General features: G+C 44.5%; 1 protein-coding gene across 10 annotated transcripts in view; it reads right to left on the reverse strand.

Moving 5' to 3' along the window:
* Positions 1–22,983, reverse strand: part of DNAH9 (dynein axonemal heavy chain 9) — a 399,480-nt gene that overhangs the window by 220,359 nt on the left and 156,138 nt on the right. For 8 of the 10 annotated variants that reach the window (XM_073310874.1, XM_073310873.1, XM_073310875.1 and 5 more), the window contains 5 exons: positions 20,524–20,626; positions 18,154–18,393; positions 9,836–9,997; positions 7,083–7,279; positions 3,092–3,254 (listed from right to left, as the gene is read on the reverse strand). In XM_073310874.1, coding sequence (XP_073166975.1) covers positions 3,092–3,254; positions 7,083–7,279; positions 9,836–9,997; positions 18,154–18,393; positions 20,524–20,626 — 865 coding nt within the window. The other 2 variants (XM_073310881.1, XM_073310882.1) reach the window with 2 other exon arrangements.

Genomic DNA, 22,983 nt, shown 5'->3' on the forward strand with positions numbered 1-22,983 from the left:
CCTTTATGATCGCATTTGCGAGAAGGGCTCAATTACTATCTCAAAGTCACATGAGCCCTCTAACATAGACTCATAGACTTTAAGGCCAGAAGGGGCCATAATGATCATCTAATCTGACCTCCTGTACATTGCAGGCCACAGAACTTCATCCATTCGCTCCTGTAATAGACCCCTAAGTTTTGGCTGAGATACTGAAATCCTCAAATCATGGTTTAAAGACTTCAGGTTACCATTTACTCTAGTTTAAACCTGCAAGTGACCCATGCCCCACACTGCAGAGGCAGGCAAGAAAAAACAAAACAAAACAGGGTCTCTGCCAATCTGACCTAGGGGAAAATTCCTTCCCAAGCCCAAATGTGGTGATCAGTAAGACCCTGAGCATGTGGACAAGACCCACCAGGCAGATACATGGGAAAGAATTCTCTGTAGTAACTCAGAGACCTCCCCATTTAGTGTCCTGTCTCCAGTCATTGGGGATTTTTGCTCCTGGCAGTCGCCAATGGGCCACATGCTATTGCAGGCAGTCTCATCATACCCCTCCATAAATTTAGCAAGCACAGTCTTGAAGCCAGTTAGGTTTTTTGTCCTCACTGCTCCCCTTGAAAGGCAGTTCCAGAACTTCACTCCTCTGATGGTTAGAAACCTTCACCTAATTTCAAGCCTATACTTGTTGATGTCCAATTTATATCCATTTGTTCTTGTGTCAACAATGATACTTAATTGTAATAACTCCTCTCCCCCCCGGTATTTATTCTTCTGATGTATTTACAGAGGGCAACCATATCTCCCCTCAGCCTTCTTTTGGTTAGGCTAAACAAGTCAAGCTCTTTGAGTCTCCTCTTATAAGACAGGATGATCAGAGGAATGGAAAACCTATTAGCACTTCTCTGTACCTGTTCCAGTTTGAATTCATCTTTCTTAAACATGGGAGACCAGCACGGCACACAGTATTCCAGATGAGGTCTCACCAGTGCCTGGTGTAATCGTACTAACACTTCCCTGTCTCTGCTGGAAATACCTTGTCTAATGCACCCTAGGACTGAATTAGCCTTTTTCACGGCAGTATCACATTGACAGCTTGTGGTCATCCTGTGATCTCCTATTCACATACATGTATTCATGCTAGCTCTCCTCAAGCGTGTGTGAGTACAAATAGCAGTGCAGCCACAGTAAGACGGGGAGCAGCAGCAGTGCCATGATGGGTACACAAGCAGTGGGGATATACTCAGCATGGCTTAGCCATGCCGCTGCTGCTGCTACCATGCTACCGCAGCTACATTGCTATTTATACTCGCACTAGCTCAACCAGAACTAGCGCACGTGTGTACATGAGCTGGGGTATCATACCCCTAGCTTGAACTGTAGACACAGCCTAAGACACAGGGATGTCCCTGTTACCATGGTAGCTGAGCATCACACAATTTTCAATGTATGTATCCTCCCAAACCCTATGAGGCAGGCCATGGCTCTTATCCCTGTAGTACAGAGGGGGAACCAAGGCACAGAGAGACTATCTGACTTACACAAGCTCGCTCACACAGGGAGGTTGTGGTAGAGCAGGGACTTGAACCCAGGTGTCCTAGCCCTAGGCTAGTGCCCCAACCACTGGACTATCCTTCCTCCCCTTTTCAGAGTATCTACCTCACAATTATGAACATGAAAGAACATTATTATTTAAAACACAGTAAAAGCAAAAGCTGTCACTGTGATTCCGGGTTTTTTTCCCCCTACCAACTCAGCTGGACTTTCCCATTAGTTCATGTGCACAGAATACAGTGGGATTAGAAGGGCGCTCAGGATAGTACATTGACCCTTGCTTTTGAAACACGTTTAGAACTTCAGTAGGCAAATATGGTTCTACCAAATACAGTCAGTTGTTACATTTCCTACAGAATACCTAGAATAAGTGAATTATAACAATGTTACGGGTCAATGGCAGACTAAACCATCTGGTTCTTCTAGACCCAAGAAAAATAATTAACCAGTATTTTTCATAAATTCCTGTAGAATGGGTACAGAGTGAAGGGAATGTCAAAAACCTTCCGCCATCACAGAACCTGAAACAGGAACATGCTTTGAAAACAAGCTTCTGAACATAAGAATCAGAGTATAGTCTTTGTGGGAAGAGTAGGCTATCTAACAAATGAGGAGGTCAACCCCAGATTATCCCAGGAACCTTTTCACGGGTGGAACTGAATGGGTGAGAAGAGATAGGCTCAGGATGATTACACAGACATGTCAGAAAGCAAGACAAACTGATCAGTGCTGCAAAGTTATCTGAAGGCAGAAAATGATGCAACATTAAATAAAAACTCCAGTGATTCCTCATAATACATTTGATTATTAAATAAACAATGTCTAAAAGCCAAATCTTGCAGTCCCCACTGAAGTCAAACCCTAAATAAGAAAGCAGATGCATTTAAATATGTGCTTCCAAAACTTGGTAGAGATTTGCTATCACCAGAGCCATAACTGGCCTCTCAGTGGAAGCTGTCCATTCCAGCAGGAGCCCCAGTCTAATGATGCAGGACAGGACTTGGACAATGTAGCTCCAGTTTGCCTTGGTGGGAAAGCAAAAACAAGTAATCTATAATCATTTGCCAGCAGCTAAAACATTTATAAATCATTCCATTTGCATAAAAAAAACCCTCTCTCACAGCTTCCAATTCACTGTTTACCAGAAAATGTATTGTTAGGATCCATGTGCTGTTTCCAACTCTTATAGCATCCAGGAAGTCAGAGATGAACTGGATATGACTTAATAAATCTCTCCCACCTCTAGCTACATCATTCCACAGTTGATTACTCCTGGGTTGATTAAGTATTCTTTTTATTGTCTTAAAAATAGTAATACTTTATTATTATCTTCATCATCATCATCATCAACTCTCTATAGCCCTTTACAGGTACAAAGCCATGAGAAAACATTAACTGATGAATTTTGGAGAGAATGACTGTTCTTTGCGATCCGATTGGAATCTTTTTTCATTTACACTGGAGGTTTCTCCAACACATAGAAAAGACAAAGCTCTGTATGGAAGAAGTACAAGTTTCTGTTTCCTCTCCCTTCCCACCTTTCAACGCCACCTACCTTCAGGTCAGGGATTCCATAGCCTTTCCTCAGAGTGATCTGGAAAACCTCCAATGAGCTAATGAAAGCTGCAAGTCTTGTCAGGCTCTGCTTGCCACTTCCACCTACACCAACCAACAGGGCGTTTCCTCTAGGGGATTCTAAGATACGATTGATGCGGCAACTAAATTGAAGCATACAGAATCTCTGGTCAAGACGACTTTTTTCCACACGAAGCATTTCAATACATATTTTACTGAGTAACAAATTAGGCTGAGAATAGGAGCAGAATCACAGCAGTGGTGCCAATCTAAGGGGCACGTTTGCACTCGATACTCTTTGGGTGAGATCTTTAGTAAACAATGCAACCAACCAGTAAATGGTTCTATGGCAATTCAGAGCTTCCCGTCTCGGCTATTTCTGGATTCGTATTCTGTGTTATGATGTTCAGGAACATCTTACAGTAAAGGTCAGTCCTCCATTTACATGGAACATGGGTCAAACCAGAATAATTTGCTGGGTAAATGTGCTCTAATAGTCCCGCTAGTAGACATTTCCTCTCAGAAAATGTCCAAGGATCCACATTAACCATGGGCTTGATGACACTGGTGAGCTATTAGTCACATGAGGAGTCCCATTATGTATTATTAATATCTTCATGTATCTAGATCAGTGTAATTCCCTTCTAGGAAAGCTCTGTCAGTATGTCTTCCTTATCAAAACTACTAATTCTTTAAGGGCCAGATTCTGTCATCCTTGCTCAGACTGACACATGGAGTAGTCTCACCAATGACATGCACAAGGATGGGGCACTAAATAAAGATTAATGGATTATAAGGGCAGATCACTGTGATCATCTAATCTGAGCTCCAGTGTAAGGCCAGAGATCATCCCTGAGTTAATTCCTGTTTGCACTAGACTGTATCCTTCAGAAAAAGTGTGCTAACAAAGAAGAGTGAGCTAATCATGTGAAGATGACACATTTCTGAGAACATTCAACAGGAAATATTGTAGAAGTAAATCACTGAACTCTGCGATGGAAAAATTACTTGCTATTCCTTGGCATCCTTGTTTGTTTATGACATCAGCAAATACAATTTATTTAAAACAGTTTTGTTCAATGAGATACTTTCCTTTAAATTGTCAAACAAGTGGCTCAGGCATGGGGATGGAGTATGTTGGTGAAAACTCCAAATTCCATCAAAATATCTTCAATGTAAAGGAAACATACAAAGTTTTTTTAAAGTTTCTCCACTTTTTTTGCATCTGTGATTCATGGTTCAGGGAGACCCACTTCTGCTTTATTTATTTTGGTCAGAACCTCTGTTTTCATGATCGTTTAAATTAAAAATAGTGGCTCTAACCCCTGCTCAGAAAAACTCAGAGTGAGAGGGACTTAAACTCCACCTCTCATGACATCACTGCTATCTGTGGGTTGAGCAGATGCAAACAGCGTTCCCCTCTGTCTGTATCACACCTTCTTCACTTATACATTAATGACACATTTCAGAGGAACAGCCGTGTTAGTCTGTATTCGCAAAAAGAAAAGGAGGACTTGTGGCACCTTAGAGACTAACCAATTTATTTGAGCATGAGCTTTCGTGAGCTACAGCTCACTTCATCAGATGTTTACCGTGGAAACTGCAGCAGACTTTATATACACACAGAAATCATGAAACAATACCTCCTCCCACCCCACTGTCCTGCTGGTAATAGCTTATCTAAAGTGATCAACAGGTGGGCCATTTCCAGCACAAATCCAGGTTTTCTCACCCTCCACCCCCCCACACAAATTCACTCTAAACCTGGATTTGTGCTGGAAATGGCCCACCTGTTGATCACTTTTAGATAAGCTATTACCAGCAGGACAGTGGGGTGGGAGGAGGTATTGTTTCATGATTTCTGTGTGTATATAAAGTCTGCTGCAGTTTCCACGGTAAACATCTGATGAAGTGAGCTGTAGCTCACGAAAGCTCATGCTCAAATAAATTGGTTAGTCTCTAAGGTGCCACAAGTCCTCCTTTTCTTTTTATTAATGACACAGTCTCTTGGCTACAGTTGTTACAGGGCTGCCTCCTACAGTTGTTACTGGGCTGCCTCCCAGCAGGGGAGGGGGAAATCTCACTCACTAGCCAAAGTTTAGATCCCAGTGCAGTGATTAACATGGCCATGGAGCCTGCGATGTCGCTATTTCACCAAAAGCGAAATGACACAAGCTGCTGAGATCAATGGGGCATGTCCAAGATGCTAACTTCAAGGAGATATGGGGAAATGGCAGGAAAAGGTTTATTTACTTTTTGGAAATATAAGGAGAACTTAAATGTACATGAAACTTGTGGTAGCAGTTAGACTGCAGGTCTAACTACTTGTAGTTCGTATTCCATCAGTCCGCTCTCCCAGAAACGTCTTGAAGAAGAGAATAATTCATTTACATTTTAAATAAGGTCAGGATGCCACGAGACGCCCTCACTAGACTCAGCTGGCCTACTTGTTTAATTTAATTTCTCATCAGGTTCTTCATTACTTTCAGAGCAATAAGCAAAACACTGATAAAATCAGTAATTATGAAAGTATAGATGTGTGGGTAAGGCCACAGAAATGTTTAGTGATTAGCACAGATGGATTTGAGCTCTTGAACAACTTGGTGATTTAGCCACTAACTGTATTTAGCTCCTGAAGTTTAGGAATTAAATCTTGGGTCAGGACTACCAGCTCATATCTGTGGTACTGTCTGACAGACCATCTGCCGGGAATAAAGGAGGAGGGGAACAAGGAGGAATGTGAAAATAAACTTTAAAAATCAGAGCCTTTTCTCTTGATCTTTTACAATATTTAGAGGGAGGCTGCAATCAGATTTGGTCCAGCAAGTCCCCTCTGGTGCACAGGGAGCACACACGAGAAAATGACAGAGACAACATTTACATCACAATCTGAAAAAATTCTAATACCCAGAGTGCTTGTGTGTGTGTCTGCCTTATGCATGGAATACAAAATCAAGTACAGTTTGATGATCCAAGCAAGCCTTTGCTGAAGATAAACTGCTACTTCATAACTGAATGGAATAAAAGCATCTTAGCATGAAGCAATATTATGGTTTTATTAAATATCAAGACACTATGCTGCAGGAAATGAAAGGATGGTGAGCTCCCAGGACTCAAAGGAGTAGCTGGGTAGATCAAAGGATTGTATCTGTTGTTCTTTTCTATTATAGTAATTGGATTGGTTTCCTGGTACTTAAGGAACTGTGAGACCACCCTTTCCTAATGAAAAAGTACTGCTTCAGTGTAGCTAATGGGGCTCTAGGGCTCTGTTAGTTCAGAGATTCTTATATACAGTATATATACTCACCGGGTAACATTTTCAAAAGAACCTAGACTCCCAACTCCCATTGATTTCACTTAGATGAACCTAATTCACTTAGGTGCTTTTGGCAATCCCACTAGGCACCTATCTGCATTTTTAGGTGCCTAAAAAACTTTAAAAATCTGACCACAGGAACCTAAATTCCATTGACTTGCAGTAAGACTTAAGCTGCTAAGGGCCACATTTTCAAAGGTATCCAGTGCCTACAGGTGCAGACATGTGCTTAGCGGGATTGTCAAAAGGGCTTAAGCATTTTAGGTGCTTAAATTCCATTGAAATCAACGGAGGTAGGCATCATATCTGCTTAGAAACTTTTAACCATCTGCCCAGGCACCACTCTGCAGCTTTAGGCACCTAACACCTTTGAAAGTCACTTGAAAGTGTGACATAGGCCTGAAGGTTTCAAAGTACTTGCCAAACATCAGTGAGAAAAGGCTTCCAATACCCATTAGGAGATAGGAAATCCCCAGTGGACAGATGAGAAAGTGAGGAGAGATTAATGTCCGCTTTTTCAGCTCTTCCTGACATCATCTGTGATTATGGCTGCTCATCCCCTCTGAAAATGTTAACAGAAATGCATTACACAGACCAGCTCCAAAGACATTTAGGCTGATGACTCTCAGAGTACAAAGATAGAAAATCTCCTTACACATGGCACATGGCATCTTCAAAGAGCACCAGATTCATGACAGCATTGACCTCATTGTGGTTATCCAAGGCTTCCACAAGGATGCGATTCAGTGACTCCCAGGTCTGAACAGGCATGTATTTGGGTTCCCCAACGCCTCTAGCAAAATGGCAGTACATGTTCATCTTCTTGGTCTCCTCTATAGTCTCCTCGATTTCCTGCCATGAAATGCAAAAGGGAAATACAGAATGTCCTGTTCCTATTGCAACAAAGGGAAAGCTCTTTTCAGGAGAACAGATCAATGCAATTCCTCCCCAGGTGAGATGAGGGGCAAGCCTAGTTTGAGGATCCCACTTGGTTTAGATGTAACCTGGCGCCTAGACTGAGGTAGCTGTGCACAGGCTCATTGGCAGTTCCTCAGATACCATGGGGACTTCAGTGGTGAAAATGTAGATGCCTAGGAAATTTAGACACCTACAGAGGTAAGCAGCAGCTGAGTGCAGACTCTGAGGATCTCAGTGATGTCTAAACCTTGGGCTAATGTGCCTAAAACCTTATCTGGATCTGGACCTTAGGGCCAGATTTTTAAACATACTGAGGCACCTAATGATGCAGTTAGGCAGCTACTGGGATTGTCCAAAATGTTTAGGCACCTATCTCCCACTGATTTAAAAGACAAAGGGACTTAGACTCCTAACTCACTTATGCACTTTTGAAAGTGTTGCCCCAAATCTCTGGCATAGTGAACACACAGTATTTCTCAGATGATACAATGGTTTTCTACACCTGAGCTTTAAATTTGTATCTAACCATAATCACAGCTCACAGATTCCAAACCAGCATTTCAAAGCATCCATGTAGTGGTGCAGAGTAAAAGGGGCTCAGCAAAGCTTCACTTTTGTGTTTCCTGACTTTGGGGTGTTTCATTATAAGCTCAGAGGCGCTTACAGAAGCCAACAATATAATTTCAGGAAGTTCAGCCATTTAATGGCAAGGATCATAATGAAAACTAGCACTGGGACATTACACTTTAAAAAGGGAGGGTTTCCTGTAAAAGGTCCCAAAAACTTTAACATAAAAAATGAGGAAATTAAAATCCTTTGGATTCAGCATGAGTGACTTTGGACTTAACTATTCCATGAGTGAGTGTCCTGTTCATTTCCTATAAAGCACCTGACATTAGCCTCTGTCAGAAGACAGGATACTGAGCTAGATGGACCACTGGTCTGACCCAATATGACTGTTCTTGTAAGTAAAAGGGGACATGATAACATAACACAAACTGGCACAGAGCAAGTATATTGGGTGCTCCTATTAACCCTCCTTCTTAAGACAGAGCAAAGGGGCAGTCACTGAAAATGAAAGGCAACAAATTTCAATCTGGTAAAAAGAAACTTTTTAATGCAATGCATAATTCAGCCATGGAGCTGATTTCCACAAAGTACTGCTGAGAACAAACGTGCCACTGGAATCCCAGAATTAGGCAGTTATATGGAAGGGGAGAACATCTGCAGATAGCACAGTTATGAGAGATAAGCTCTGATCTGATCCTCTATTCCTAATACTGGGTGCTTCATCGGAGACAGGAAGCACTGCAGGGAAAGTAGATTGGATGGAGCTGTCAGGACAGGGAGTGCCACGTGTGTGGTGAGAGCTGGAGGCCGAACAGTGCATGGCTGTGGCGTATGCGTATTGGGTTGACTACCAGTGCCCAGGATGAAGGGCGGGTCTGATGGCTCTTGTTCTTTTCAGGGGAGGGAGTGAGCACTAAAAGAGGGAGGGGCCCACACATATGCACAGGTAGGACACGGGATTAGAGAAGCCCCCTCACCTTCAGTACCGCTGGGATCCCTGAGGCTGGATCCCTCAGAGCACTAAGGCCTGGCCTACACGCAGCGTTGGTATTAGTTTAACTATGGCAGTTGAGGGTGTTACTTTATACTGGGATAATTAAATGAGTACAAGCCCTAGTGTGGACACAGTTATGCCTGTGTAAAAGGACTTATCCAAGTAGAAGTACCTTTAACTGCATGCACATTAGGAGGACCATACCATTGTAATCCCAAGGGGTCAGAGTACAGAGGTTTCCTTGGAAAGATATTGTTGGACCAAGGAGTGCCAAGGACTCCATGCTGCATCTTGACCCCAGCCTCCTCCCGCTGAGACCAGGGAACTCAGCCCAAGCTTGACCCTTGTCTCGAACCTATCACTGGAGACTCCTGAAGCACTTTACTTATATTACTTAATTGAGCCCCGCAGCTCCCTGTGAGGCAGGGATCCATTACTTTACCCATTTGACAGACTGGGGCCTGGTCTACGCTAGGAATAATCCACACTCCTGAGTGACATAGTTAACCTGACCTAACTGCTGGTGTAAACGGTGCTAGGTCGACAGGAGACTTCTCCTGTCAACTTAGCTACTGCCTCTTGGGGAAATGGAGAACCCCTCCCATCAGCATAAGTAGTGTCTTCATTAAAGCGCTTCAGTGGTGCAGCTGCTGTGTTTTAAGGACTGGAGACAGTCCTTGGGAAACTGAGACACAGAGAAATGCGCAGTGACTAGTCTGGAGTCACATAGTCAGTCAGTGGCAGAGCTGAGGAGACACCACAGAAGTCTGGGCACCCTGCCCTGTGTTCTCCCCAACAGGGTCCATCTCCAAACACATAAGATGTCTGAGCAGACGTCTGTCCAGTCATTCTGTCCAGGGGCAGCTAGCCCCTGAAAGGTTATCCCAGAGCGCGTTAATCTGACAAACACCAACGGCAATACTTACATCATAGAACTTCTTCACCATCTCCGTCTGCATTTTATCAAATGTGCTGAAATCTGTCTCATCAACCATCTTATCCCGGTACACACGGTTTGACTCATGCAGGTAGAGCTTCACCAAGTCTTGGGGAGCCTTCAGACACTCCAGGGTAGAAAACAGAATGCCCTGTAGAGAACATATACACACACGCACACACACATATCAGCTACACATAGCACACCCAGCTTCTCCTGTATCTGCACTAACATGCCGGGTTTGGGGGTGAAGAGCAACGAATGCAGAGCTACTGTGGTAAGCATGCAGCAGGACTGCTCAGTCGCTCCCTACCCAGCCAGCCCCTGGAGAATGCAGACTGTGTTCCCCAGGGCTTCCCAGTGTGCCTGCAGCAAAGCATTTTGTGCTGCTTTTGCTTTGTTCTGTGCACGAAAGACTCCAAAGATCAGTACAAAGAATAATGGCAAAGACAGTCACAGGCCATGGAAGATCTGACCTAAATACTTCGGCACCATCCTACACTGCAGTCAACCATTGTGCACTGCACTGCTGAGGAATGCTAGCCCTTGGGCCAGCATACGAATAATTCCTAACTCCTACAAAGACCCGCCCACCAGCAGATCTCAAAGCACTTTACAAAGGAGCTTTGTATCATCATCCCCATTCCACAGCTGGGGAAACTAAAGCAAAGAAAGGTGTGTGACCTTCGGGGAGTCACTTCAATAGGCCAATGCTGCAGCCAGGAATAGAAGCCAGGCCATCCGAATCCCAGTATAGCACTCTATCTACTACGCCATACTGCCTCCCTGTACCCCCAGTCCCAGGAAGATCACCCCAGTCCATGGGCTCTTCCCCCTCCCTGCGTTGGCTGCCATGACAGAGAGTGTGGCTGGGAGGAAGAGGGTGTGGTTGGAGTTTCCTACCAAGAGAAGATTAGAAGGTGCAGTGGGCCTGGCCCGCCCACCCAGCCAAGCAGATGTCCTGCGCCCAGCAGCTGGGGTGTTAGTGCTCTCTGGACCCCGCTGCTCTTGAGGGGAGAGGCACGGCGGAAGCCACTACTCCTGGGGGCAAAGGGGTCCCCTGCTGCTGTTGTTGCCTCTCTGGGAGGTAAAGGTGGTCACCTGCCATCACCACACCAAGTGAGCAGCAGAAACATGCGGGCTCTGGAGCGTCTAAACCAGGCCCTGCAAAGGTCTTGGCCCAGTGCACTGTGACTGAGGCTCAGGAGACCTCTCCAAGCTGCACCGACTGCTCCTCAGCCCAGAATCAGGGCCCTTCACCTCCCCAGCATCTCCCTGGTGCTGCCAGCCAAGAGGGAAAAACCAGTTTGGAAATCTTGAGTGAGTAGACTTAAAAAAACATAAAATAAGTGACTTTAATTAGGCATGTGCTGTCTAGAGGAAGTATTAGCTGCTGTCAGCTTACAACAGTGTGTTTACAATGCACCCTATTAAAATGCACAAAAGAATGATATTTCAAAGAGATGACGCCTATAACTAAGCCTATTAACAATACATAAGGTTTTTAATGACATGAATTAAACATAAAGCTTTATTTCTTATGTCTAATTATTTATACATAAAACATAAAATGCGCTAAAATGCAATCTAAAGTGCTCTTGCTCATCAAGTGCCCATAGGTTGGTTGGGGTTTTTTTACATTTGAGGATTGGCAAATTGGCATATTTTTTTTTTCTGAACCAAACTGTGTTTTGAAAATAGCTGACTCCTGAAAGCTTAGAAGGGTTCTGTCCAGCAGGTCAGCCTCGGGATGACAGGGATCACTGGGCCTCTCTGAAACCATCAGGTCTGGTGACAACCTCCAGGTCTTAAAGAGACAAGGTGGGTGAGGTAATATTTTTTTATTGGACCAACTTCTATTGGTGAGAGAAACAAGCTTTGGAGCTTACACAGAGCTCTTCTTCAGGTCTGGGAAAGGTCCTCGCAGCTCACAGCAAAATGCAAGGTGGGAGAGATTGTTTAGCATAAGTAGTTAGCATGTATTGTAAGGGACCCTTCAAGGTAGAGTGGCCCGTTAACACCTCTGCAGTCACAGGACAAAAAGAGGGTTAGCGGGTTACAGATGGTTGTGACAAGCCAGAAATCCAGTGTCACTGTTCAGTCCATAATTTTTACTCTTTAGCAAAGTTATGAATTTTAGCTTCCATGCCTGTCTGTTTATGCAAGTTTTCTTTGAGGATAAGGACTGAGAGGTCAGGCACAGAGTGATCATTTTGTGAAAAAAGTGTTCGTCCACAGGTGATGGGGTGGTTTTGTCCTTTGTCATTTTCCTGGGTGAATTTACTTGAGAGCATAGTGATTGTCTGGATGGATGGAGCTGCCAATAAGTTTCACTGTTCTGCCTAGCACATGCAGCTAGTTTAATAGATCTTGGCAAAGATTGGGTGTGTAGCATCCAAGCCCTTCTATGAATGAGCTACTTACCTCTGAGCATTGATGTTAGCCTTACAAACCATATAACATGATTATCTCTACACAAGGAGACAAATCACTACAACAGTGCAGTTCAGTCCATCTTATCCCCCTGCGCTTCCACAGCAGGTTACACCTGCCTCTAATAGTCCTCAGCAGCAGCTCCCCACACTCGCAAGCTGTTTTGCTACCACTACACTCATTAATAGCTCCCTTGGTCTGGGAACAGATGTCTTCACAGCCTGTGGCAGCACATAGCATGATGACAAACATCAGTCAAATTGTATTTACATGTCAGCGCATCTGTCTGGCTCCCAGTGCCGGGATGAATCCAGGCAGGATGGGAGCATCCCCATGGATGGATTTACAGTACAGAAACCCTGACTTCATTAGTGGGTCCAGACCTTGGTCTGAGATATATTAACTAACCAGGCAAAGCCCTAAGAAAACAGTTCAGATAGCCTGCAGCATGCACTTAGCCCCTGCCCATCAACAGTGTGACTTGGTGGGGTTGCTGGACAAGACTCGGCTCCCAGTGGAAAGGAGCCCTGAATGGAAAACCAATCATTGCACTTTTCTTGATTTATGACAGTGGTTCTCAACCTGTGGGCCACTTGAGGTCTAATCAGCACACAGCTGCAGCCCATATGCCATCCTCAGAGCCATTCACGTAGTATATATATTGTGTGGATGTGACCCACATAACACAGAGAACTGCATATGCGGCCCACAATGGTAAATAGGTTGAGAACTACTGGTTTATGTTTACAAGTTCACCCATGCATATCGTTTGGGACGAAGCGTGCAGCCCCAGCATTACTGTCTGGTATGGCCTAGGGTACCTCATGGCTCTGTGTTACAGCGCTAAAGAAGCAATCTTTCTATACCCATTGGCTCCTCTGAGCAGACATACATTCAGCACTACATGGCTGCAAGGGGTTCATGTGATGGAAGACACCAGGAAGTTCCTTCTTCCTTCTGCTGCCACCATGGCACACATGAAAGACATTGCATCATCTTCACATGGAAATATTGATCCCCTAGACAGCAGAACTAGCAACAGTAAAGCCTTCTGTTGGGAATGTGCATGCATTACAGCCTTGGAGCAGTCTGGACCTCCATCGGCCTTTCCTTTGCATACTGCCATATGCTAGAAATAAATATACTGGGAATAAACAGATTTGCAATCTTGTTTTTCAACTGTTTGATGTTTAATAATTCAACACTCTAAGCATTCATCCAAAACCTGAATTATCACCACACTCATTCCAGACTTGAAGTGCAAAGAGGTATAAAATGAACCATGAATGCTGGGTTTGCTTTGTTTTGCTCATAGTTCCTATCTCCTGAGCACTGCATCCTGTAAAACAAAGTAATTGGTTCACTGGGGCTTTTTGGACAGGCAAGCAAAATTTTGTGGAGGAAATGGAGAAAACAGGACAGATGGCTCCTAGCCTCCATTATCATAACTATGCCCTGCTGAGATGATGGCCAGTAATGCCATGCCAGGGGTCACAGCACAGCCTTCCCTGCTTGCTAGGGGTATGGATGGAGCCCAAGATTACAATACAGTGGGCTGATGAGAGGCGCAAAGGGGACTGTGAGGAGTAAATGTTGAAGTTTCCCTAGCACAAGGGTAAAAATCACAGCTTGTACTGTATAAAAATGACCCAGAAATAAATGACTTTTAATCCTCTTAGTTCAATTACAAATTAAAATAATTTCAGAAAATAGCTGGCTCTGTGAAGTGACCCTTGTCCATGTGGTCGACATGGAAGGAATAAATCTAAGTACTGTTATTACCTCAGCAGCGGGGTGGGTGTTTACAAGCTACTCCTCCAGGGCTACTGTTGTGTCCTGTGTGCACATAACAGGAAGAAATCACACAAGCACAGTCAGGTTCCAAGTCAATAGTGAGTGAGCCCTCTAGTGGTGTTCTCTGTGTTCTCTTTAAAGAGACAGTCCCAATTCCAATACACTACAGCTACAATTCTGGGGTGTGCAATGGGAGACCAATGACATGGAGGGTCAGGGAAAGAGAGGGGCAAAGCAGTCAGCCAAACTGGAATAGAGTATGCATGGAGAGTCAGAACACATACACCCAGCCTCCATATGGCCAGCCACCAAGAACAGGCTGTTGGGTTTTCAGTGGGGGTTGTTCCCAGCTCAAGCAAATGCAGTGTGTCACCATGTCTGGGAAAGCATGTGAACAGCGTTCCCTTAGGAGTCCTTTGGCACAGCACAGTAAGGCAGAATAGCCTTTCTCCTATTGACAAAAACAGAGCATAAGCCATTTCCAGAGCATTGTCCTGGCGCTGCTTCGGAAGACCTGGAAAGGCATTCTGGGAATGGCAGGCAAGTCACACAGTCGCAGTCCCACAACAGAGAGACACATGAATTGGAATAGGGATTTCCTGAGCTGAGATAGCTGGGATCAAGGGACAATGGAGGAGGCAAGACTGATATGAGGCCTGCCTGCCCATAAGAGCCCATGTGGTTGAGTACTGCTGATTTGCTAGTGTGTGTTTGTCAAAGGTACTTTTTATATGGCCCCAATTCCCATAGCCTCAGAGCACTTCTCTACCTTTAGTGTTGTTAACCTGACAACACCCCTGTGAGGTGGGGAAATACTGTTCTAAATGGCGAACAGAGCTCCAGAGCCTCTAAGGTATTTAGACTCCTAATTTCTGTTGAAATCAATGTGAGTTTGGAGCCTAATGACTTCTGAGGATCTGGGCCAGATGCTAAGTGACTTGTTCAAGGTCACAGAGGAACTCTGTGGTAGAGCAGGGTCTTGAACCCAGCTCTCCTAACTCTAGGCTAGCATTTAGCCAGGGACCATCCTACCTCCCAAGCGATGAGCATCTCTGTTGGTAGGTGATGTATGTAGATACGTCACTTTACACTCTAGCTCCTAGGTTTTCTGGGTTTGAGTTTTGCATTCTTGTCTCTTGGTCCACAGACAGCAGCTGCACGCTCCTGCCACCAGTTTGGGAAACAGTCTCATTATTCCTATTCAAAACCACAAAGGATTGCCCACAAATACAGACCTGACTTGAGGCTTTTCCATTCCATAGCAGCTCTAAATGTACTTGCCTATTGGCCAAAGAAAGCCCTGTCATAGAATCATAGAAGATTAGGGTTGGAAGAGACCTTAGGAGGTCATCTAGTCCAACCCCATGCTCAAGGCAGGACCAACACCAACTAAATCATCCCAGCCAGGGCTTTGTCAAGCCAGGCCTTAAAAACCTCTAAGGATGGAGATTCCACCACCTTCCTAGGTAACCCATTCCAGTGCTTCACCGCCCTCCTAGTGAAATAGTGTTTCCTAATATCCAACCTAGACCTCCCACACTGCAACTTGAGACCATTGCAATGTCCCTCCACTGGCTCAGTGCTTCCAGTTGCAACTCTCTCCTGGTCTTCCTGTTTCTTTCCAAAGCAATTGTCAGTTTCTCTTCTGATTTATCAAAGCCAATCCCCAACTCATCTCCCTACCACTTGGCAATTTGTCCAGTGTGCTCCTATGGAGACAAGAGCAATTCTAGAGCAAACCAGGTATCGGGCAATAGTCTGCAGGGTCACATCCGTGCTGTGACAAGCTGTTTCAAGGGTCACTTTGGCATGCCAAGTGTGACAAGTATAGCAAACCACCCTGTAAACATATTTTGCTCTAATTATATAATGCCAACTCATCACCTAGCCGCTGGACCAGTGTGATTCATCCTGGCCTGGCCAAAGGGTGACGAGCAGGTGAGCAGTGGAGGAAATCACATCCAATAGCAATATTTGGGACCTGCAACCACTGCTATAGAATATCTTGTAGGTGCTCCAAGTCCCAAAAGGAGGGCACTAAACATTCTTGTCTAGTCAAGGCGAATTTGAGCACCATTTGACACAGTGTACTCAGGACTGTCAGAAGAACCTCCAGCCACTAGGTTTGTGTCAGGTTCCTTCACATTCAGCCATGTCTTTTGTTTGTGTAGTGTAAACCCTCTAGCATTTTGGAGAAAAATGGAGTGAATTCCACTAGGATTCACCTTCAGTGCAATCCATAGTGAGTCACTCTCACTGTGCAACGCAGGCCATTAGCCTGCCAATCAAGCTGGCATTGAGTATTACATATACAGGCACTTTGCAAGTCTGAACAACATAAAAGCAACAAGTCAGCAGATCTCTGTCAGAAACGATTTCTGCAGATGGCTACTTTGGAGCATCCTCTTCTGGGTAATATTCACATACACAGGTAGACTTGCATTCACTCATTCTCCATTAGCAGTAGCAACTAAGGCAAAGGTTCCTGGAGTGAGACAATTAGCACAGTCCTTATAATAAGGACTGTCAGCCTGTTTTGAGAAAAGTAATCAGGCAGGGATTGTAAGTCACTGATTCAATATTTAGCTACAGCTAAGATAATGTGATAATGACAGATTCTTTCAGCAGATCACAAGTGGAACAGCAGTTAACCATCGGTGCAGAGTCAGCAGTAAAACAAGACAGAAAGTTCCAAAGGTAGAACCCTCAGGAGCTTCAATTTGCGTAGGTTTTGTGCCACATACCTGTTACCATGAGCTGCTCCTGCATTTAGAAAATAGCTGGTGGAAGAACATTTGCTAAAGGTCCTTTGTAAATGAAGCTATTATATGCTCAAGCACTTGATTGTTTATTCAGGATTAAACTGAATTTTAAAAGGCCTTTATACTACTACCTACAGTATTGGCAGCTGAAAATTTCTTTATCCATCTAAAGGATAAGGCAAGTGAGATTTCTCTATCTGCTTTTCCTGATGACTGAGGATTCCACGCTATGGCACAAGAATGCTTTTTGCATTTTCTGTTTTTCAGTTTCAAAATGTGATGCATTTACTGTAGCTCGGTGTGACTGGAAAAGCAAAGCTCAGTGCTGATTTCAGTGCTCTCCACATCAGCTTCCACAGGGGCATGGGTGGGGAGGAGGGTTGAGGGCTCCGGCTGGGATTGCGGGCTCCGGGGTAGGGTTGGGGAGGAGGGGTTTGGGGTATAGGAGGGTGATGTGGGCAGGGACTGAGGGGTTTGGATGGTGGGAGGGGGATCAGAGCTGGGGTGGGGGGGTGGGAGGGGGTCAGGGGTACAGGCTCCGGACGGTGCTTACCTCAGGCAGCTCCAGGAAGCAGTGGCACGTCCCCCTTCCGGTCCTATGTGTAGGTGCAACCAGGTGGCTCTGCGCACTGTCCCATTTGCAGGTGCTTCCCCCGCAGCTCCCATTGGCCATGGTTCCCAGCTAATGGGAGCTGCAACGCTGGCGTTTGGGGCAGGGGCAGCGTGTGAAACCACTGGGCTGCCCCTATACACAGGAGCCAGAGGGGGGACATGCAGCTGCTTCCAGGAGCCACGCAGAGCCACGACAGGAAGGGAGCCTGCCTTAGTCCCACTGCTCTGCTGACTGGACTTTTAACAGCCCCATCAGCAGTGCTGACCAGAGCCGCCAGTGTCCCTTTTTGACTGGGCGTTCGAATCGAAAATCGGACACTTGGCAACGCTAACCATTTTCCTCACTCCTCAGCTGATTTCACAGGCTTGAATGTCTAACAAAGGGCAAACCACATGGACAACAGGGAAATGAACTTCAGTCCCCGAGATCCTCCAAAGTATTTAGGTGCCTAAGTACCCTGGAGGACCTGGGTCTTAGTTACCACGTGAAAAAATATTTTACTCCAAAAAAAATGTGTGTTGTCATTTTCTTGGAAGACTGGACTGAACGACACATGGTGCATATGCAGCCTGGTGAGGTTGCATACCTCCCATTAATGTTAATTGGTGCTGGGCTGGCGCAGAGAGGGGACCACACCCCCATAAATACCACATCCTACCTTTAGTCAAACTTCGAGTGCCCCAGGAGGAAAGCTACTGCACTTACCTGAAAGATATTGGAGAAGTCTCTGAGGTTGAAAATATAATGGAATTTGATAGCCGTTGGCAGGAAAGTAGCAGCTACTTTCTGGTGCAGGCCCAACGCCACGTGTATCAGCTGCTGAGAGGATTTCTGCACAGGCCCAGAGAAATGCCCCCGTTTCAGGTGCTGAGTTAGAATGACACTGTAGATAGTGGACAAAGCTTCCGATCCAGGGAAGGAGAGAGCAAACACACTGAAGTGGCGCTGGGGAGGGAAGAAAAACAAAGAAAGGTTTCAGACTGGGTTGGCCTCCTTTTTTGCTGAATCGGGGTTTGGGCTCATTGAGCTGATCAGAAAGCAATCAGTATTTCTACTGTGATTTCTCATCCCAATAGCTCAAGCTGATGAGCCACTTCTGAGGCATCTGCTTCCAAAGGGTGGAACTGTCAATTGCATTTGATGGTCATTTCGTTACAGTTTTAAAGTCAAAATGGCAAATAAACAAGCACAGTCAATTGATTTTGCTGATTTCCTGGAGATATTTTAGAAATGTGCAGCCTCCATTGACTACGAGAGACCTGTGGGGTCCCGAGCACTTAGGAAAATCTGGCCGTTTTATTCAGGTGCCCAAATAGGAGTTAGCTCTTTGGAAAATCTGGTCCTTTATACCAGGATAATATTTTGTCCAAAGGACAGTACCCTTCATGTAAGGTGCTGTATTCAGACCATTACTCAAACAAGGGACTGTGGGTTCCTTGTCCCTCTCAGTAAGAGCCAGGCTGACGGAGATGGGTAAGTCACAAGTTTTCAAGAGGTCAAAATATCTCATTTTACCAAACTATGGCAGCTCATTTAAGGAGGTCAGGATGCTGGGTAACTCCTTTTACAGAGGCGATGGTCAAGAAATGGAGACAAATTCGGCTCTCAGTTCTACATGTTCACATAAACGTTCTAGCGGCACCTGCTGGATTACCTGTATGTAACCGCTGAGAGCGGGATATAGTTCCCATGCAGGATACGATGCATCAGGTTGTTGTGATCCTTCTCCTAAGTCCTATTTGAGATCCCTATTTCTCTTGTAAGTACTAATAAAACCCAGCGTGTTTTCATTCTGCTGCCTGCCAAGGTGACCTGGGTATAGCTGACAGATACTTAGCAATTCCCTGACCCCTCTGGGGCTCATTTGGCAAATGCTATCCCACCAGTGTCAGCAGACAAACAGTGCACCTTATGATAAGAGAACACCTTTCACAAGTTAAATAGGACAACGTAAGAATGGCCATACTGGGTCAGAGCAATGGTCCATCTAACCCAGTATTCTGTCTTCCTACAGTGACCAGTGCCAAATGTTTGAGAGGGAATGAACAGAACAGGGCAATTATTGTGTGATCCACTCCATGCTGTCCAGTCCCAGCTTATGGGAGTCAGAGGCTTAGTGACACCCAGAGCATGGGGTTATATCCCTGACCATTTTGAATAATAGCCATTGATGGATCTATCCTCCATGAACTTATCTAATTCTGATGTGAACCCCATTACACTTCTGGCCTTCACAATATCTCCTGCCAATGAGTTCCACAGGTTGACTATGCATTGTGTGAAGAAGTACTTCCTTAAATTTGTTTTAAGCCTTCTGCCTATTAAACATAGCAATTGACCGACTGGATCAGAGCTGAGATCCAGCTAGTGCACTACCCTGTCTCTGACACTGGCCAGAACCAGATGCTTCGGACGATGGAGCAAGCAACCTGGCCCAAAGCAGATGTGGTATGATCTGCCTCCTATGTTAGGTCTCCTCCTAATCCCTGACAGTCAGTGACTGGCTTAAGCCCTGAAGCATGAGGTTTAATATCTCTTCCCAAATTCATGTTAGCATTAGCTATTATAACTCTGGATCATCTTCTTTCCTATTTTCATTGTATTTTATCTCTTTGACAAAGGAAAATGTAACTGGTTGCATGAGGATTTTTACAACCCAAACCAGAGAAAATGAGTACCTACATTCCAGGGATAACACTAGATAAATAAAAATTAACTCAATCTGTATTACTCTGAAGGATGCTGGCTGGCTGGCAAAAGTGAAAGTCCTTCTCAAACTGTGAGCAGTAATGTGTTAGGAAATATGGTGGGAAAGGGGCCAAAAATGAGGAATAAGGGACAATTCTGCTTTCTGTTTCACCAGTGTAAATTAGAAAACCTCCACTGATTTAAATGAATTTACATGGATGTAAGTGACAGCAGAATTTGGCCACGTTTCTTAAGGCTGGAGTGTTAACTACAACGTCATGGCCTTAATCTGCCCCTCCAGGTTATTCTTTTAAAGACCATTCTGATGACATTCTAACTCTCCAAATGATTTAATAAATTAGCAGTGTGTCAATTAACGAACTCTACCTGAAGCCGTGGGTTGATGGTGAAACTCCCTGCAGTGGGGTTCATACATGATACGTACTGCACGTTCATGATCTCCTTCAGGGACAGTTTGTTTCTGTCGTACCTGTGGCAAACAAAGCAACACAATAATTGCAGCCAATTAGCAACAGACTTATAGCAGCACACCCTCTTGTTAGGGCCAGGCCTGGAGCAGTGGCAACAAACCTGTGTAACCCAGATGACTTCAGTTCATGCACCAAGACTCAGAATCAAAGACTATGCTCTTTGGGACAAGGACTATGCCTTTCTGTGTGTCTGTACAGTGCCTAGCTCAACTGGCTCCTGATCTCAGTTGAAGACTTTTAGGCACAACAATTCCTATTGTTATTATCCCTCAGTATTACATCATGGGGACTTTTTTTTAAACAAACAGCCTTTACAACATACAAGATCTTTAAGCATAGAAAGTGGAAAGCTATTGTCTAAAATTTATCCCCATGAGTCACCAATAAATCCTGACCACGATCCAACTCTAGGATTGATTAGTCAGAATTTTTGTGAAATTTTGCAGAATTCCTGTATTGTAGGTGCTCAAATTCACTTGTTCTCCAACAGTGCTGTTCTCTGGAGGTCACTGATCACGATGTCTTGCAATCTAATGTGTTCTTGAGCTGCCCATTCATACCCTTACAAATTGCTCCAAGTGATCACGAAGACTGTATTTGTTGTAGTTTTTCATTGCTTTCCTCTTCATGGCAGAGTTCTTCATACTTCACCATCTTCTCTTCTTGTTTCTTTTTTAATCTTTCTGTCTGCTGGGATGGAAATAGCAATTAACAGGGTCTTTTTTTCTACAACAACTCTGTCCAGCCTGTTTGCCTGCACCATTCATCCTGTGACAACTGCCAGATCCCATAAAATCTTAGCCTCTGCATTCTCTGGAGCACTTTTGATTTGGTGGTCATAATACCACATGGCTCGTTTACATCAATACTTGCCACAGAGGCTCCAATGCAGACACTTGGTGATTTCATTGTGTCTACTCCGATATTCTCTCCCAGCCAGGCTCCTGCAAGTGCTCAATATATGTTCCCCCACCTCTTCTTTTTCAGAATACACACTGCAGTTTGGGAAGCAGTTCCGTCAGTCAATTTTGTTTCTAACATAATTACGTCTTAAGGACTGGTTTCAGAGTAACAGCCGTGTTAGTCTGTATTCGCAAAAAGAAAAGGAGGACTTGTGGCACCTTAGAGACTAACCAATTTATTAGAGCATAAGCTTTCGTGAGCTACAGCTCACTTCTTCAGATGCATATCGTGGAAACTGCAGCAGGCTTTATATATACACAGAGAATATGAAACAATACCTATTCCCACCCCACTGTCCTGCTGGTAATAGCTTATCTAAAGTGATTTCCAGCACAAATCCAGGTTTTCTCACCCTCCACCCCCCCACACAAATTCACTGAATTTGTGTGGGGGGGTGGAGGGTGAGAAAACCTGGATTTGTGCTGGAAATCACTTTAGATAAGCTATTACCAGCAGGACAGTGGGGTGGGAATAGGTATTGTTTCATATTCTCTGTGTATATATAAAGCCTGCTGCAGTTTCCACGATATGCATCTGAAGAAGTGAGCTGTAGCTCACGAAAGCTTATGCTCTAATAAATTGGTTAGTCTCTAAGGTGCCACAAGTCCTCCTTTTCGTCTTAAGGACTGTTCTTGTGCACTCACACTGAGGCTCTTGGCCTCTCTTTTCAGGTATCCTCCTACAAAACATGAGTCTGTTAATCTTTGATCACTAATGGGTTCGAGCTCTCCACCACTGTCTGTGCATTGATTTCTGTGTAAATCTTTCCAAGTCTTTCTTTGGCAGTTTGCTTTCTCCTTTCCTTTATGCTTTCTTGGGCTGGGATGCACTCTGCCTTAGCTTGTTATCGCAACTAGATGATCATTTACTCTGGCTGACTTCTTACATATTTTGATATTATACAGTATTCTTCATTGTCAATTGCTACCTCTCCTTATAGCACTCCTTTTGCTCCATCGCATCGTTGGATGTACATCCTGTCCATGTCTTGATATATATTCATTATTCTGTATATCACCAGAAGGTTTCTTGTTTGGACATCATTTTTTTTTCCTCCTCTTGACTCCACTTGATCACACCGGCAGTTATCCGGGTAGTTAACTGACCCCAGATTTATAGCTTCACCAAACGTTTCTACATACGTCATCGCTCTCTGCATCTCCTTTTGTGATGGTCCATATAATTTCAGATCAGCCATGTAAAACAAATGGTTAACTGGTTGTTGCTCTTCACTGATTTAATAATCGCAATTTAGCTCACAGAGAATTCATGTCAGTTGTTGCATCACTACCATGAACAGCACTGGTGATAAGTGCTTGAAAGATTCCTCTTTTAATTTGGATGCCATCAATGAGAGTCCCTTCCTGGCTGAGCTAAGTGTTCCAGTTAGCTG

The sequence above is a fragment of the Lepidochelys kempii genome, chromosome 14 (genome assembly GCF_965140265.1).
Source record: "Lepidochelys kempii isolate rLepKem1 chromosome 14, rLepKem1.hap2, whole genome shotgun sequence".
NCBI classification, from domain to species: Eukaryota; Metazoa; Chordata; order Testudines; family Cheloniidae; genus Lepidochelys; species Lepidochelys kempii.